General features: G+C 43.5%; 1 protein-coding gene across 2 annotated transcripts; it reads right to left on the bottom strand.

Moving 5' to 3' along the window:
• Positions 1-344: 344 nt before the first annotated feature.
• On the bottom strand, positions 345-18260 carry rassf8b (Ras association domain family member 8b). 2 transcript variants are annotated; one of them, XM_035147358.2, is made up of 10 exons: positions 17915-18260; positions 14377-14443; positions 9187-9357; positions 7016-7366; positions 6658-6863; positions 6279-6482; positions 6027-6101; positions 5137-5259; positions 4081-4210; positions 345-3539 (listed from the first exon to the last, which is right to left on the bottom strand). In XM_035147358.2, the coding sequence occupies exons 3-10, from the start codon at positions 9296-9298 to the stop codon at positions 3424-3426; spliced, it is 1317 nt and encodes a 438-aa protein (XP_035003249.1). In that variant the 5' UTR covers positions 9299-9357; positions 14377-14443; positions 17915-18260; the 3' UTR covers positions 345-3423. The 2 variants fall into 2 exon arrangements, with proteins under 2 accessions (XP_035003249.1, XP_035003250.1); XM_035147359.2 differs by lacking the exon at positions 14377-14443.
• Between the last annotated feature and the right edge of the window lie 1150 nt (positions 18261-19410).

The following is a 19410-nucleotide window of genomic DNA, read 5'->3' as shown; positions in this document are numbered from 1 at the left end:
CAGGACAGGAACAGCCATCGTGTAGCAGGTTCTGTGGACCTGGCTTCTGGACTCTTGGTAAGACATGAGGACATCTACAGCAGCTGAAATCTCAGCTCGTGCTCCTTTATAAGAAATGGGAGCTGGCTTTTGTCAGGCGAGCAGTAAAACATCCATAATGCTCAACAAAGGCATTATTTTAAGGGCTGCATGAGGAGTTGCCGAGGCAACACAGTGGTCAACATAGTACATGGTATATATAAAAATAATATTCATATTTTAGTTTAAGGTGTGAGGTAGTTAGAGGGTCTAACAAGTGTCTATTTAATGCTTTGTATCTAATATCCACGAGATATGAAAAAACCTGCATTTATCACTGTATAGCAGTTTATTCATTTGTCATTTCTGTCAATATATTTGATTCATTTCATGTATTTTACATTATTCTTCAATTTGATCTCAATGTCTTTCATACACAGTGGCTGAATGAAAACCAAAAGGATAAATGGTAAGTAGTAAAAGCTAAAAACAAATACAGAAGCTGAAATAAGAAACAATATTGTGTCTTTTTTGAGCGTAGAGTTAATGCATGTTAGTGATGTTGGCTTCATGACGTTGTATGCATGTAAACACTTGAGTGTTTCAGCATTATGCTACAAACCCAGTGGCTTGAAGTTGCCCCAGTTTGTGCCTCTCATTCACTCTTGTGCATCTCTCACGTCAATACAAACCGGAACTAGAGCTGAGACATTAATCATGAGCCGGCAGAGACGATACATCTCCTTCAGTTCCGAACCAGCGCTCGTTGTGTTGTGTCTCGCAGCTAAAACAGCTTTTATCCACTAATTACTCTGCGCTCGTCCTCGTCCCAGTAATTCTGTGTCTTGAAATATCCCTGAGCCGTGACATTTTTCTAAAATAGCTTTCAGAACCACTTGATGGCTGTCTCCATAATGGCTCCATCATCTCATTTGGATATGCACTTTCACCCAGAAGCAGCACCGACGACACGGCCGGAGACAATTATTGGCAAAGTGTCTGAGGGGGAAATAAGATGCTGGTAAATGTATTGTCAGGTTTCAAAGCAACAGAGATGTCATGTACATCCATGATTGATGTTTTCTTTCCTGCTCATATACACTGTTCTTTAACTAATGTCAACAAGGCAAAAAGGGACAAAACCAAAACCAAATGAATTATAACATTATTAGCCTATTAATAGGAGTCCAACTAAAACCAATCACACAAAGCATGCACACAGAGCTGCCTATTGAACAGCAGCATTAGAACCTAACCCCTTTAACACTCTGCATATTATAGACTTCAATCTACTTTGAAAAAATAGACTAGACTGATGTGAAATCAGTTACAGTTTTTCTTCCAGTAAGGCATGCCGTTATTCCAAAGAGATACGTGACGTGACTTCCTCCGGGGGAACCTCAGCACTGCAGAGCAAACAACGGAGCGGCAACCTCCACACCGGAGCCAGGAATTCACTTGTGTTATTTAAGCGTTAGCAGAACAAACTCCAGCTTCTTCGCATGTGTTCGGGTGAAGCTCAGGGAGAATCCGTCAGAAATGAAATCCTGGATGAGAAATTCAGGTTTGCGAACAGGTTTAGTACAGATTGCACCTGTGCACAAATCATATTGAAGCAGAAAAAGTTCCCGCACTGTGTATGGCACTGAAGTCACGCATGCACACACATTTAGGTTAGTGTACATGTTATCCCTAGTTTGGGCATTTGTGTGCATGTCACTATTGATATATATATATATATATATTTTTTTATGATTGAATATATTTTTGTACACATTTACAATTTGTTATTCACAAGTTATTTAAGTATACACTTAATCTGAATAAGCTGCGTACATATTTAAAAAAGTACATTCATCTAACTATTCATGATTTTTTTTTACATTAGCTTTGGTTCATATGACATCTTTAGTTGGTTAAAACGATAAAAGTCAGATGGAACAAACGAATACTGTGTGTGTGTGTGTGTGTGTCCCTGCTCGATGAACACAGTGAAACATGTCTTGGCCAACACCGTAAATTGCACCTCAGGTAAATACACTGGGAGCTAAAGTGCTGAGGCTTCGTCACAAAACAATATGAAAACGAACAAAGACAGGAAAAAAAAAGAAAAAAACATCATCTGGGAGCAGGACTAACTTTCACACAGTTAACTTTCAGCTGGCTAAATAATATATGTTTTGTCACCACCCAGTGGTCGAACAGAGTATTTAGTCATTGTTGGCAACATTTTTCAGGCTGAAGAAAAATAGCCACAGTTTCACTAAAAATGTCAAGAAGCTGCTGAATTTACTTTGTGGCCCAGTTTTATCAGATGAGTTAATATTAGTCAACAGAAAATCTATCCATCCATCCATCCTTTATCTATACAGCTTATTCTTTGATGGTCATAGGGCGGCTGGAGCCAGTCCCAGCTGACATCGGGCAGGAGATGGGGTGCACGCTAGTTGCCAGGGTATCGCAGAGCCAACATACAGAGACAACAACCACTCACACTCACTACAGCTCATTCAGAGTCTTCATTAACCTGCATGTCTTTGGGCTGTGGGAGGAAGCCAAAGAAAACCCACACAGACACAAACTCCACACAGAAGGACCCTGGCTTAGCTGGGATTCAAACCGGAGACCTGTGAGACGACTGTGTTAACCACTTGCTCACTGTGCCATCCCGCAACTTGAAATACGATGTAAATTGTTTGTTTAAATCAATTCAAAAAGTAAAGTCATGGTATAAAAAGGATCAAGCCATCGTTGAGTTACACTGACATCGGTCTCCGTGACAAGGGATCAACCTGATCACCTGAATACTAAATCAATATGGCGCATAGTGTTCAGTAGCTACCTTGAGTTTCTTTTTAACATTAGACCTGTTGACGTCTGGTTTGAAAACACCAGAGTAAGGCAATCAGATATGGCTATGAGTTATAGCACAGGTGTGACGTCACGGTTTGTGCATGCTCATGCATATACCTTCTTTTTTGTCTATTCTTACATGTTTACATGTGTCCACACTTTGCATCCTGAAACTGCAGTTCCAGTTCATGATTGACGACATTAAAAAATAAAAGGTTTATCCACCTCGAGCCTCCGTACCTGACAAGAAAATGTCTGCTGGCTTGTTTGTTTTTTTAAGAGGAGTCTTCACTCATTAAATGCTTGCTTGCAAATGGGTTTTGACATCAGTTGGAGTGTCCGTGTAAGATGGAGGAGGAAGAGGTGGTGCAAAAAAAGATGCAAAACAGATCAGACTTGTCTTTCACGATATCACACTGATCCTCCACAGGATCCTCCTGGAGCTGTGCTCGTTGCAGTGCGTTAATCAGGAGCAGTTCAGCAGATTATGTGGTCACTCCCAGTTAGAAAACAGTCCAGTAACACCAGGCTGAAGCATGATGGTCCCCTGGGTCACACGTAGATCCCCTCGGGATTGAGGCTGGAGGAGATGGTGTTTTGCAGAGTGCGGAGGTCGCTGGGTAAGAGACGAGACGAGCCGCGTCTGTTCAGGGAGCCAGACTCCACCTCTGAAACAGCAGAGGTTTAAAAGCCAAACATGAAATGGATTTTCCTGCTTTAACAGAGGATGAACAACAGTAATTCAAACAGTCAGACATGTTATTCTTGTGATTAAAGACTCTGCCTTTGGTATTTTTGCAATTAGTTTTGGTAACTACTCACTATTACTTCAGTTTTATTCATTTCACGTCTGTAAAGAAGCTGCCAGGTGTTTTCTACATGACAAAAAACATTGTCTGGGATTTTTTCTTTTGAGAATTAAAATGATTTATTTTCTTTTTGACTCACTGTGAAACTCACTGAGCTTCTCAGAGGTGCTGGTGATTAGTTCCATGTAACAGGGTTATAGACATAAGCTGCTGTGACTGGCCTAACCTGTAATTCACAGGATGACCACAAGGTGGCACTGTGCTCATACACATGTAAAACCAATATATAGAGTACCTCACTCAGAATGATGATTGATCTTACTAATATGTGTGTGTGTGTGTGTGTGTGTGTGTGTGTGTGTGTGTGTGTGTGTGTGTGTGTGTGTGTGTGTGTACGTGCCGGTGGTGTTGTCCTCTCCTGCAGGTCGAGCAGGCAGCACAGTGACCTTGGTACCAGTCTGCTGAATGAACTGCTGCAGGTTGACCTGTCGCAGCTCTTTAGTCAGCTGTTCCAGCTCCTGCTCTTTCTCCTGCGCCGGAAAGAAACAGACAAGACACCAAGACAACAACAGTAATGAATTTAAAGTCATTTTGAAAGGTGGTTTTCTTGCAAGGACACAAAACAAGAAGACTACATATATCTCAGGATGTAAAATAGGCATCATACATGTTGAAGACACAGACGAAGATGTCAACCTTAAAAGAGGACGAGATTGGAGATAATTTATACGTCAGATCCTGCCTCCTGCATGTTCTACCCGGGTGCCACCCCTCACCAGAGATTTTGCTGTTGCTGCGAATGCATCTGACCCACACACATCTCCTGCTGCTGTTCTTCACATGTGAAATCCAGAAAATGTCCAGACCCAATTTTCAGGCCATTTTCCTGGTGCAGAAAGGCTGCTTTCGCTCTAATCTGCATCTTTCATGTGAGGAAATTAATAAGGTATCATTCTCTGCAGAAGCCAGAGCTCAGTCGAGACGGCAACAGAGAAACGTAGCTGCCGGATGGTTACGCAACTGCAGGCGAGGGATTGTGTTCTTATTCAGGCCCCTCTCTAATCAGGCGAAGAATGCTGGAACCCCCCCCTCGCTCCCTTTTCCCCCTCTCATTACCTCACGCTTCCCACACCCTGCTGGACCTCGCCTGCACATACGGCACTTTAACTCATACTAGGGCGCATGCAGCCAAAAAGATCCACCTCGCATCCCTGCAAGCCAGAGATTAAAATTCGCTTCACTGCCCACGGTTTAATGAGCTTAGATTTCCACAGTTCCACCTGGTTGCCGGGTACAATTTTCACACTGCGGCGCCAAACTTTTGAGTTAGTACTTTAAAACATTTTTCTGAAATCAGACAGCAGCAAATGGCTAAAAGGTGCAAAAAAAATGTATTGTTGAGGTTACAGCGCTAATAAAACTGAATAAAACAGGAGCCAGGAGAATCGGAGCTGACCTGTATTCTCTTGCCTGACTGGCCAAGTGAGCGTTCCAACGCCCTGCAGCTGCTCTCCAGCCGCGCCGTTTGTTGGCTCTGCGTCTCCAGCTCTGCCCTCACTTTCTCCAGCTGAGCTCGCACCTGAAACGCAGCAACAACCTTTTATAGAGGAAGTGGCCAAAGGTGATTCACACATCCTCCATTGTTAAAACATGCAGGAGGACTCTGATGCTTAAAGTTGAGTTCCCTTAAGATGAAAGAAAAAAGGTGCAGTGTCACAAACTGTATTTATAATGGAAGCTATACATATGTAGTGATTTGTTTTTAATCAACCATTTAAATCTATTTTAAATGCAACAGTTTTGCCACTTTCTCTCCGTTTTCCCACATGAGGCTATGTTTGTTTGTTTGTTTTGCAGGATTATGCAAAAACTCCTCTAACTATTTTCCACGAAACGTAGTGGAGGGATGTGTTTATGGCTCCGGGAAGAACCCATTAAACTCTGGTGCAGATCTGGATAAGGGGGCAGATGCAGGAATTTTTTTTTAATCCCTTTCTTAAACATTCTTTAACAATGTTTTTTCACAGATTTTCCAGGGAATAGTTCGTGGATCTGAAAAGTCAGGGTGACTGATATTGGTGTGCAATTGGGTGCGGATTGATTGAATTTAATTAAAGGAGACTATTTAAGGGGAATTAAGGGGACTATTGGGCCTTAGCTGAGGTATGCAGTCTACTTAGAGCTTTCTAGTCTGCTCTGTCTGGAAGAAATCTCCCTGTGGCTAATTTAGCAGATTCTGTGCAGCTTAGGTTTAATAGTAATTTCTGCAGGACAGACAGTGAGAGGCTCCACAGCTGTTTATGTGTTGAGTTTGCATGTTGTTACGAATGTTCTGGAAGCTTCTACCTCCTCCTCGTTGACCTTCTGGTTGAGCTCGGCCTCCTGCTGCAGCCGCTCCTGCTCCAGACCTGATTCCATGCTCTGCACAACATCACAGAAAATAAATACAGACAGCCAGGCGTGAAAATTACCTTCGCAAACTACTTTATTCTTCAATATCCACAGTGAGATTGTACAAAAAGAAAAATACAGAAGGTTTCCATGCTGTTTTGTGAATCCAGTGGAATCAGAAGGCGTCTTTTTCAATGCCACGCTCACCTGTATGCGCGTTATGTACTCTAAAAGCTGGGCCTCACAGTCACGTACGCGGCCCTGCAGCTCAGCCAGCTGCTGCCGGAGTTGCCGCTCGCTCTCCTGCTCGATCTGCAGCTCGTTCTCCCAGAATTCCTCCTCCTCCATCTCGGCATCGTTCCTCCTCACCTGCTGCTCCAAAAGCAGCAGCTCCTCCTCCAGATTTTCTCCCTGGTGACAGAGAAAAAAGATTTCATTTGGAAACTCGACCCAAAGAGAATATAAAATACTCGAGAGATGAGTTGAGAAATGCTTGATTTACGGTGTAAAAGCTAATAGATTTGAGGACATGTGGGTTTAGAGTTTTCTGTAAGTAAAAGCTCTGGCAGCTGTAGTTTGTCTTTACTTCGTTGGCCTCGCCGGCGGCCTCCTCCCAGTCTCCCAGCTCGGCCTCGCAGCCCAGCAGACGGCTCTCCAGGGCCTGGAGTTTGTCTCTCTGCAGCTGCACCAGCCGGCTCAGCTCTCTGGCTGGACTCCCAGGCACAGATGCTACTCCACCACCTCCAACTCTGCTCAGGCTCAGGCTCACACTGCGCTGCTGGGGCTGTTTGGCTGGATGGATGGATGGGTGGGTAGGTAGGTGGGAGACGAAACGTTTGATGATATGTAGAAAAGTAGAGGGAGGAAGGGAAGGAAATAAACCATGAATGAAACCAGTATGAGGGATAGACAAAATAAATAAAAGCACTAACACAGCACTCTACCTTCAGCATCTCTGCTTCTCCCAAATATGTCCCGCAGACCCTTGGCCCCTCCAGTGAAGGTCAGAGATTTGCGTTTGGGTTCCCTTCGTTTTATCGAGTGGTCCGACCCCGACGGCCGGAACTTGGCCAGAGGCGGGAGGCTCTGCCGGTAGAAGCCTCGCTCCGGGACGCGACCCTGCCCGTCGGAGGCGGGCCGCTCGCTGACAGACGGGCCGGTTCGTTGGAGGATGAGCTGCACGTCGCTGGCATACTGACCCCACTTGTTGAGGGACACCACAGGGTTTTCATTTGGAGCCAGGTGGCGCTCCGTATCACGCCATTTCTCGATCAAAGTGTATCTGCCAGTGCGACCTGGGGCAAAAAGGCCAATGAGAGCAGCTTTCATGCTGTTTCTTTAGAGCTACAGCACATGATATTGTCCAGATCTACCGAGTCCAGACACACACACTCATCTGGCTTGCCAAGTCTATTTATTTGTGCACTGCCAACCCTGGTTCTGCATTTTAATCGTCTACCATCACTGGTTGAGTTTTGCAGAAACATTTTAAGATAGTTGGTCTGATTAGTATCTCTTGCTGGTTTACACATGCAAATGTTTATCCTCTTCACATAAACAATCCTAAAAATAGATTATAAAACCTTCAATCTTCAAACCACAGTTTAATTTTCAATTTTAGGTTTTACAGAAACCAATACTTCTCTATATTAATCAGAATTAATCACTTAGATCCACTAATCCTCGTCACTAAATACCACTATTATGAAGTGACAGGAATAACTGATCCAGTAAGAATAAGGATTTTCTTTAGGGATGATGCCTATGACTGATTCCGCTCGTAACACAAGCTTCTTTGTCATAGTTGCCTTTTCCTTGGAGGTCCCTCTGACCTATGGTGTCCCACAAGGATATATTTTTGGCCCACTTGAACACACTAGTTGGAAACGCAGCTTTCACTTCCTTTTTATGAAGATGACACAAGCTTTACGGTGGTAAAACATTATTTATAAAATGGTAAATACTAAGCATGCAGCCAAAAACCTTGGCTCTTCAATCATGTTTGAGATTTTTTACAAAAGTAGTTGTAGTAGTAGTTGCTTTTCTTCTACAGTGAGGAGAAATAAAATAGACAAAACTCTTTTACAACTCTCCCACGCTCGTGCACCGTGGGCAGATTCAAAGAACTTCACCAGTGTGTATAGTGAAAGAACTTTACAGTGGGAAGACTCAACACAAACACTGACTGTGTCGGGAAAAGGACTTGGTTCAATGGTTCACGGCCCCTTGTGTGTGTTATTGTGTGGGTTCGCCTGCATTCTTGTGTGTACACATACAGATAACAGCTTAACACTGCCCATTGCACCCTCACCCTCGTCTTGCACAGTAAGGGTCCTCGTAAAAGAGGCACATTCATCACCACAGCCGGCCATTCACATCAAAGTGGCCTGGGCTGGACAAAAGGCACAGGGGACACAAAGGACAGTGAAAGCCATGACTCCTGATACACTGTCACTGTGCATGATCCTTTTAGCTCTGAGGAAAAACATCAATGACTTTAGTGAGAAATTAAGCGCTAAATCTGTTTAAAAAAAAAGAAGATGTCTCTCAATTTAAAAAAATCATCTCCTCATTGACTTCACAAAGCTTCACGCACAACACAATCCATGTGATGACAAACAGAAGCAGAGTGTCAACTCAGTGTCAACATGTCAATAAAGCAGCGTCTGCAGTCGGGCTCATTTCGTTTTTGTGCAGCCCATTTGTGGTGAATCTCTCTTTGTGCCCTCAAGTCACTTTTCATTTTCATGCAATTTATCATCTCCACTATGTCTGACAACCTGCCCGGGCCAATATTGGACACAGTCCACATCACAAAGTGTCCCCATTGGGATCTCTGTGGGACGACATATTATTTGCACTGTTGTTCGGCATTAAAAGGCCAGATGGAGAAGATTTCATCTATAATCTACTCCTCTGTGGTGGTGGTGGTCTTTGTCCAGTTATCAGTTTGCCTTTTGGATTCTCCAAGACCTTGGTGTATTTATATTGGCCTGTGAATTTCCTATCAAGTCACCAATACTTTATGTTAATATCTTACAATCCTCTATCTTAGATTTTAAAGTATCTGCCACCAACGAACAAGCAACATAAGTAAAAGTAGTTTAGATCTTACCGATGGCTTGAGCCAGGGCAATGACCACTTCCTGGCATGTGGTGAACTCCGTGACCCCGCACACGATGCGCTGCACTCCGTCCACCCACACTTTCAGCTCCATGGCCTTCATCCAGAGGCCCTCATACCTCCACACCACTGCGGGGCGCTAATGATGATTTAATGTCCATCCTAAAAGAAAAAAAAAGAATAAAGATTTGTTCAATGCTTGTAAAGGAAAAACCTTGATGCTGCATCAAATATTATCATACTAAGAATAGGTTAGATAACTTAATAGTGACAAGCACAGAGAGTTTTAGCATCTTTCAGCTCACTGTTTTGGTTGTATGGCAACAACTGCACTGTTTTGGTTCAATTTCACCACAATGACGTGTGTTACCAGCCACAGCAGTTAATGGTTTTCAGTTAAAAAGCTCGAAAAACCCACTGTGCACAATCTGTAAAACAATTTTTTGTAAAGCAATAACACAATGCGATCATATTGTCACAATAAAAACAAAATTTCCACAGCCTCACATTTCGTCAACCTCCAGTTTCAGTTAGGTAAAATAAATAAATCATCCAAACACACACAAACTACACAGTTGTGCAGAGCGACACCGGCCTCATGTAAAGCAACAACACAACAACTTGCAACACTTGTTCTTTTGAGGCAGTTTCCTGTAGCGCCGCTGATAAATGAATGCAACAACACACTTGTGGTGCAGCGACTGCGACCGTCTAACAGGCCCCATTCAATATATTTTTCATTCGCCGGTGTCGGTGCGGGGCTTACAGCAGTTGCATGCACGCAGAACGAGAGCCATTTCAAACTGCTGACACAAGCACGTCAGGCAGCGAGGCAGTCATTACGAAGCTGGCAAGGCCACGGCAGCGGGGCCAGAGCAGCAGAGCAATGAGGGAGCAGGTGCCTAATGCTCAGACTTATGCAACCCTACAGGGCGGCAGCGCTCTTTTTTCCTGACGGGGCCATCAGCTCCGCTCTGATCCTTGACTTTCATATGGCTTCAGGCCTCCCTTATTACAATTTAGGCGCCTTCCATCTTTATCACAGCTGGAATGGGACTCCAATCTCTCCTGCTATTTAGCTCCTGCTCCCCCCTCGAGGCCTCCTCCTACGGAGACCGCATTACATTGGACGCTCCTTGGCATCTGGCGAGGGCAAGGCCTGCATTTGGTGCGGAGCAGGACGATTTGTAACCGCAGACAGGAGGATGCATCTGAACCCTGACACCTGTTTACAGCCCAGTAAATGAGACTATTACCCTGAATACAGCTCGGTGGGACACAGAATAGAGGTGGACGAGAAAGGAAAGGAAGACAAATCACTCTGGAGGGGCAGATGGATAAACAAAGAAGGCAAGGTGAATGGAAGGAAGAGAGGGAGATTGGGGGTGGTCTAAAGAAAGAGTGCAACATTACAACAGCACAAATATAAGCCCACAAACAAAATACCTTAAAGATACAGTGTAGAAGTACTGTTTAAAGTTTATGAGGTGTTTCTGATCAAACTGCACAATATCTAAATAGAATCTGACATTAAAAAGATTCTCTCGTCAACAGTGTAGCCAACATGTGTCCAGAGTGGAACCAGTGTTTATAATCTGAATCTACTCTTTACTGGAAATCAAAACTAGACCCCTGTGTATTTACAGCTTGTTAACAAACAGCTCTGAGACACGGTTCTGTTAAAACACACAGTGTCCAAACAGGTGATGTGATGACACTCTCCACTTTCACAGCTGAGGTCGAAATGTTGTAATCCAGTGTTTATTCAATGACGAGCGATATCCAGATCACACTGAGGTCTCGTCCAGCAGGAAGAGCCAGTTCACACAGGCTTGTAAACCTGATTCCCTCTATCTGCGCGCACATACGCACACACACACACACACACACACACACACACACGTGAAAAGTCGTACTCAAGTCGCTCACACATCTGTAAAACAATTATCAGAAACTTGTCATAAAATCTGAGCTAAATTGGTTCTACTTCACTAAAATCCAAATATTGTTTAAACATTTCATTACTCGAGAGAATCTAACGTTCATATGTTGATGAGTTAAGGTGAAAGATTTAAGCTTTAAGCTATGAGAGACTCTGCTTCAGTCAACCAATATAAATTAGGTTGAAAACTAGAATTACAGCCCTAATGAGACACACAACCTGGTAACTGGTTGTGTGTCTCAGCCAACCAGTGCAGTTTTGGTCTACATAAAAAAAAAAAAAAATGCAGACTAATAGGAGATCCCTGCGACCTTTGACCACTGAAGTCTAATCAGTTAATCTTTGAGTCCAAATGACAAGTGGTCAAAATAGAAGGCAGACTTAAGATATCATGTTCCAGAGGCCAATAACATGCTTTGTGTGACATAACCTTGACCTTTGACCACCCGAACCTAATCAGTTAATCCATGAGTCTAAGTGAGGATTCTCCCGAGGTGTCGTGAGGTCACAGTAACCTTGACCTTCAAAATCAAATCAGTTTATCTTTGAGTCCAAGTAAACGTTTGTACCAGAGGTGAAGAAATCCCCTTGCCTCAGTGTTCCTGAGATATCATGTTCTCAAGGCAAGCAATTCGTTTTGTGAGGTCACTGTGACATTGACCTTTGACCAACAAATTCTAATCGGCTAATCGTTATATCCAATTGGACATTTGTACCAAATTTAAAGAAATTCCATCAAGAATTTCTTAAGATACTGTGTTCACAAGAATAGGATGGATGGACTGACAACCCAATAACATAACGCCTCTATCCACTGGCTCTAGACACTTACTATAAAAATGGTAAATAAGTCACCTTTGCCACGAAGGTTACAGTGTCTATTTAATAGAAAAATCAATGCAAGACATCTTCAGCTGCAAGTGCAGACAAGTGGAAACAACGCGTATAGAAATAGAAGACATAAGGTCAAACCGACCACACTAATAACTTTCCTTTCTTGGTCAATCAATGGTTAGTTTTCCCTCCTTGACTCGTTCTCACTGGCCCCTTGGCACAAATATCACAACATATGTTGGGAGATGTTTGATTTTATCAGAGGTGGCATACAGTACAGTGCCATAGGAGCAGGCAGCTGTGCAGGAGCAGATGTTCGGAGGTTGCGAAGCGGAACCGAAGCAGATCTATATGTTCACAAGCTTTGATCCCTTTCATAGCTGCGGAGATGCTCTACACCGATGACTCCGGTGAGAATCAAAATCTGATTCCTACAAGCTACGCTGATCAGGATATAGAAGCTGTAACGTCAGAGAACAACATGCACCACATTGGCAACAACACAGCTACTGAAGTCTGTTTCCTTGTGGAAACGATCTTCGATTTCCTTTACCCAGCTAATAACTTCCAACACTCGAATCATTAGGACACCGTCATGCCTGAACCACCACTGCTGCTCATTTCACCCCCCCCATTGCTGTTATTGTGCTACGTTTGCTTATATTTTCTACATACTATTTCCACTTTCTCTCTGGTTATGACTTTGATCTAAATTACAGTTCCTTTGAAGCCCCCACTGCCACCAAGAGGATAAATAAATCATACAGGCTATACATGGTGCGTACACACAAATTAGCATGCTGCGACATGTGTGCTTCTATTTTGGTTCAGCCTCACTTTAAATGTAAACCTCCATATTTAGCGATGGGCCCCGCTCACTGAGCTTCACATTTCCACGGTAAGTGACCTCAGAACCTGTGGGAAAGGTGCTGGAGATGCTGGTATTTCCTTTTCCATTCGTCACAGTTTAATAAACAGACTCATCCCTCCACATGCCTACTTCACGACACGTAGTAAACAATTCATAGAGAATCCAGCACGGAGTTGGTCTCTTATGCAGGAGAGTCAATGACCTTCAGCAGAGGGGACTATGGTTGGATTGCCAATACATTTTGTACAAAAGATTCATGTTCCCCTTCCACCAAATCAAAAAGTCAAGTTTTTTCCAAAGATGTTTTTTGTCTGACGTTTGTTCAAGTGTTAATCTTTCTTATAAGTTTGTTTTTTTGTTGCTATAAAAACATTGGGATCGACAGCTGAGACTGGCTCCAAATGATGTCACCGGTGCAAGATGGCAGCAACCACATCCAGAATATTTTGGCTTCCCTTGTGGAGACATGTCGTTCATTTATTTGCTTTCAAAAACAAAGATAGATCCACCCTGAAAACACCAACATTTTAATGCTGTCATGTAATAGCAAGTTGGTGTGTAACTAAAGAAAGAGCTGCTTCTTCAGTAGAGGAGATAGAGGCAGAGTTGGTCGAGGTTATACGAGAAAAGATTTGAAAAGATACAGTGTGTCTCTGCTCTGGACGCTGTCAGTACGAATCAACAACTTTTGCCGCAGCCATTTATGTTTCAGACGTGAAGAATACCGTGTCGTCTGGGCTGTGAACCGTCGAGCTAAACTTAGCGGTGACTTCAGTCCGCCTCCCCTGAAGTTTCATTCTCAGGATGCCACAGAAAGGCAGAGCTAGGGAGGGGACACAGTGTGGCACGTAGTGTTTCTTATTTATGTTCCCTCAGACGTGGACAGTTCATGAGACAGCTCAGCACATAAGCTCCTTTAATAGCCCTGAGTCGAGCTTTAAAAAGATATTAAGATTGAAAAATGTAAAGAAAAGCTTCTAGTGCCACACTTGATACCCATCAAGGGGTTCATTTCCTGCCGTGTTCGGCTGAACGCTCTCAGCCCGTCGCTAAATTAAACTTTAACAAACTCATTGATCAGGGTTGAACCATTGACCCTTACTCATATCCGGCAGCCTGCCAACAAAACAAAACTTTGCACAAAAAACGAAAATCCAATTAATTTGTTGCCAAATGTCACATGTTTCCTTTGAATTCACTGATGTCAGTCTAAAAAATAAAAAAAATGACATCTTGTGAAAATTACTGAGGAGACGAGGCTTTTTTGAAGCAGCAGCAATGAGCAACAACAGACGATGACGCAACCACAGGCCAATTTTTGCAGCAAAAAGGAGGCAGCGGCAGCAGGAGGGGGTCCACAGAAACAAGGGGTGCACGGACAAAAGAGCATGCTGCAGTGTGTGTGTGTGTATGTGTGTGTGTGTGTGTGTGTGTGTGTGTGTGTGTGTGTGTGTGTGTGTGTGTGTGTGTGTGTGTGTGTGTGTGTGTGTGTGTGCGTGCCCACATGGCTAGCTGGATGCAAACAATCCCTCACCATGGCGACGCAGCTCTGCCTTTGTCCGAGCTTTACACAGATGACTGGATTGATTCGAGGGCACAGTCTGGGAAAGTAAACCAAAACAATCAGCAACAATTAAGAAGCAAACCCGTGCTTTCCTGTCACTTCCTCTTTGTCTCCGCTGAATGTGGCCTCGGAGAAAGCACGGAGGTGTTCGCTGCAGCGGGGTTTCCCGAGATCAAGAGGTATAGTAAGTGGGGTCGCTGCGGAAACGTCTCCCAGCTGATCTGCAGGTGGAGATTAGGCAATTTAATAATTTGAATTGGAGCAGATGGAAGGTTTTAGTTCACATGCCTAAGTGGAAATTAATCCCTCACTCTAGCTAAATGAATACACTTCACATTAGAAACTAGAATGGCACTTTGTAGAGCGCATACCTTCACCGTTGGCCCTATCTCACAGAGTGATAAAAGATTTCTGGGTGTTGTTTAACGTTTAAAGACACCATCTGAAGTTTTCTGGGTGGTGGTCCGCTGCCAGATCCCATGACGGCCATTTTTTGGTGTTGCGGGTGGGAACAATAACAAACTTTCTGGATCTAAACTCGGGTTAATGAGATCTCCTCACCCTCCCAGCTGGATTCAGTGAGGTGATGCAACATGTCAAACGTTTGAGATGAGAAATTGAGACTTGCTGCATGTGGATCCTCTGGTGACTTTGAGGGAGCCTGGAGGCCTTTTGTGGAAAATACTGGGGCCAAGCTCAGGCCCCACACACCGCCTTTTTCCCTTTAAGGATAAGCCTTGAGCCTTGTGTTTAAGTGCTACTCCCTATTTGTCTGTGTTTATGCATATTTTTCTTTTTGGTGTTGTGTCCTGGTTCCTCCTCTTCATCCAGATCCACGCCAAAATGTTTTCATTAAGATTTATGAATTATTCTCTAGAAATCTGGGGAAATGTAAAAAAAAAAAAAATCCACCTCTCACATCTCGCAATGTTAAAGAAAGTGATAAAAAATGTCCTGGATCTGCCCCAAACTGTTATGGGTTCTTTCACGGCCACATATCTCATCCTTTCACCAAATTTCGTGAAAATCTGTTCAGCAGTTTTTGCGTAATCCTGCTGAAAATAAAAACGGACAGGGGCAGAAACATAACCTCCTTGGCGGAGATAACAATATAATAATATAATATGACTGCACTAAATTTCCTGGCAGTAGTTGAGACCCATCGGTGTGACTGACATTGCCACTCCTGGAGCCACGCTGCCAGCGAGGCTAAAAATAGCCTCGGGAGCTGCTCGTGTCAGCAGGTATTTCTAATATAAAGAAGCAAATTTAATTAGGATTTGACCGTTGTGCTCGGACAAGATGGCACTTCTCCTGATGGAGTATCCTGCGCCTCCTCCTAATACTACTGGACTACAGGAAACGCATGCTCCTCCACCTATTGTTCCCACATACTGCAATCGTAACGTTTCAGCCTCCCGTGTTCCTTTCGGTTTCCTCGTCGGTCGTGTGCTGCTGAGCGGAGATGCCTTTTAGAGATTACTTCCACATCAGCCCTGTCAGGTGAGGGGGAGAGAGGCGGCTGCAGGTTTAACACAAGCTGGAATAAGCTGAGTGAAACCGCTACACAACACAACAGCTCCGTATTCAGGTAGCGTCAATCATCCGTTCCAGAAACGTATGTAAGATTTGAATGTGGCCAAGCGGTGTGGCGTTCAGCGTGGATGCAACATATGGTGATCGATGTGCATTTTAATCCAAATTAGTGGGAAGACGTTAAAAGGCGGTTGGGTACGTCACCACTTGCTCTGGTTGTGTTAAAACTGCTGCAGACGCATGGAAAACAGCAGTAAAATCCAACTCTATATTATTTTTATGTTATTTCCAGCAGTGCTACATGGCAGCGGCCAGCATATAATGAAGTTGAGTGACCAAATTGCCACCTTGCAGTCTCAAAAGTTAAAACTAATCAGCTTGGTGGAGACAATAAGCCTTTAACCCTGTAAGACTCGGAGCTTAGCCGACCATGAGGTGGTGGTGGTGGGGGGGGTTCTGGATTAGATTAACAACGTGAAAATCTTTAAAATGATCATTTCTCTCTTGACACAGATCTTTATGTGATTATTCCCCAAATAATAACACAAGCATGAATGGATAAAAGTTGAATCGATGCATTGTGAATTCAAAAAGTTAAATGGTCGGAGTGGGGAAACGGTCGGAGGGATTTGTAGACGTAGCCTGGATCTAGAAAACTGACGGGATGTTCAGAGACGTCACTTTACCTGCAGAGATTCGGGTTGATTCAAGGTGAGAATACTGAAGAATTGATTCAGTGATTAATCCAAATCACTGATTACATTGAAAGTCAGTTAGCGACTATTTTCATAAAATGATTGAAGCTGCTCTTCCGTATATAATCAGACTTTTGATGGTTGAAGCTTCACAAATGTGAGAATTTGCTACTTTTCCTTGTTATAATCTGCGTCCATTTGTTTGTTGATTTGTGTGCTTGTGAACAGGATTACACAAAAACAACAGAACTGACTTCCATGAAACTTGGTGCAGGGATGTGATATGGATCAGGGAAGAACACATTCAATTCCCAGGGGATAATTCATGGGTCTTGATGATAAGAAAAACTGGCATATTTAGGGAACTGATATTTAAGAATTTGGACTGTTGGCCGGAGGTATATGCGCTCCACTGAGTCCCATAGTTGTAAATGGGATATTTTGGAAACTACAACATCTTTTACTGGCTACGAGACATAAACCAAGCAGATTTTAAGTGTTGGACAAGGTCAGGATTTGATAAACGATGCTTGAGTATGTGGTAAAATGGTAAATTAACATGTCATTAAAGAATAAGGGAGCAAATGTAGTTCAGGTGACGAGTTTAGTTTATCAGAAAGTGCATCTGTGATCTCATAGTGTATTATCCTGTGCACGAGTACACACATTTCCCCAATGTGCATTCTCATACTACAAACCTAGAAGTGGCTGTGAGTGAATGAGTGTTGCCCTTGTGTCCATCACACGTGTGCTTCAAGGACTCCTCAGTCTGCACTGTGGCTGTCTGACTCAGTTGAAGGAACTCTGATTAAAACCACTGCTGAGTGAGCGCTTAAAGCCCAAACTCTATTAAGAGATTCATCACTGCAGGGCTCACACACACACACAGACACACACACTCACACACACACACACACACACACACACACACACACAGATGGCTCGTGCATCATGTGGAGAATCTCTCCAGGGTCACAACATGTTTTGATGATGAAGTGTGACCACAAAAAAAAGACATTATTCAATTTTCTGCAGCATCTTCCTGGAGATTTCCACAGGAGGATGATGGGAATTCATCTGAATGCATCTGATCCCCAAAACAAAGTTATGCAACAACATCTGATCACTTTGTTTTCTGAAATAACTGAAGTCGTTTTTTTTAGAAGGAGCCCAAGAACCTGCAGGTTTTTAAATGTTGCCTTCACTGACGCATCAATGCCCCCCCCCCCCAGCAGAAGCACTGACCACATTGCTCCCTGTGTATAAAACAAACATACCTCAGTTAAAGATGATTTCAGGACATGTTCTAAAAACTCTGCTGCCTCACTCTCTTCCTCTCTGGAGGAGAAATGTCTCCCGGTGCATGGTCCGCGGCCCCGGATCCTGCTTTTATTCCGATCAATGCATCGCAGGGAGCGGACACGTTTCTCTCCCTCCTCCGCCGCCTCCTCAGTGCGGATGACGATGGCCCGTGTGGATGTAAACACGCGTCACTCCACTCATCGGACATCCGACACGGAGCTCACACGCACGGCGCTCCGCCCGCTGGTAGCCCCGCTGTGAAGGGAGGGAGCCCTCGGAGCAGCGTGCTGGAAACTACATGGGAACGCAACTGGGACACCGCAAGGCATGATGGACCGGTTAAAGCTGCAACGCACCGGCGACGCGACTGGACCCGGGGATCCTCACACGTCCGATGCAGTCACCAAACACTTTGTTTTGTTATGAGACAATGTGGTGTTTGATAAATCTGTATATTTAACATACACTTCATGTGTTTGGTTAAAAAGATCATCCAGAAATGTAAATTTTCTCTTTAAACCCCCAATTTTCAGGATTTTCTTTGAAGGTTAAAGCTGCAATGGACTGGTAACCTCATAGTAGATCCTCACATGTCTGATGTAGTCACCAAAGTTTGTTATGGTACAATGTGGTGTTTTGACAAATCTTTTTTTTTATCGTGAACGTCCTTTTGGAATTTTTTTAATCCAATATAAGTTTTGTAATAAAAAACGGTATTATTGTGTCTTATTTTCTTAAAAGATGTTAAGTACTGCAGTGCCCGCTCTAAACATGCCTGTTTGGAACGGCCTGTCTTTATGCTCCGGAGCTACTTCAGAATTATTCCTTGTTATGAGTGAGTCCTCCTCAAACAGTTCTACAATATACTGTCACTTTTTAATTGTTTGTGTGCTGGAAGTTGCGTGCAGAGCTCTTTATAAACAACGTCTACGGTGCAGAGTGAAGTTAGTGTTCATCCTACCTGGTTTATCTGCAATGAAGTCGTTGTGCATCCTGGATCAACTAGATACTACTTTACTGTAAATGTAAATGTTGTGCTTTTACCTTGAAGAGAATTCCATGAACGTCGTTTCCATGACAGAGATCAGCATCCGCACAATGATATAATGTCTGTCAGTCCGATATCGTGAAATAAAAAATAAAAACAACTATCCAAAATATGTGGTAGTGATTATGGTCCTCAGGCCACTAGTTGCCGACCACTGATGTAGTTTATCCGAGGATGTAGAAGAAGATATGTTCAACCCACACCCACTGACTGCAAGGCACTGTTTACCTGTCTAATTTTATTGAATAGATTGTATCGCGTGTCCAGATCGCACCGAATTTGACTCTGCACTTTCCTGGACCATTAACGTTACTTATAAGAGGTGGGAAGTCGATAAGATGAACGTTTTGTGAGATATGTGTTCAATATACAGACAGAAAGACATGTTTTCTAACTCTGAGTCAAGACATTGATGTATATCTG

Source organism: Hippoglossus stenolepis, chromosome 22 (assembly GCF_022539355.2).
Source record: "Hippoglossus stenolepis isolate QCI-W04-F060 chromosome 22, HSTE1.2, whole genome shotgun sequence".
Classification (NCBI taxonomy): Eukaryota; Metazoa; Chordata; class Actinopteri; order Pleuronectiformes; family Pleuronectidae; genus Hippoglossus; species Hippoglossus stenolepis.
This window is presented reverse-complemented; position numbering and strand designations above follow the sequence as displayed.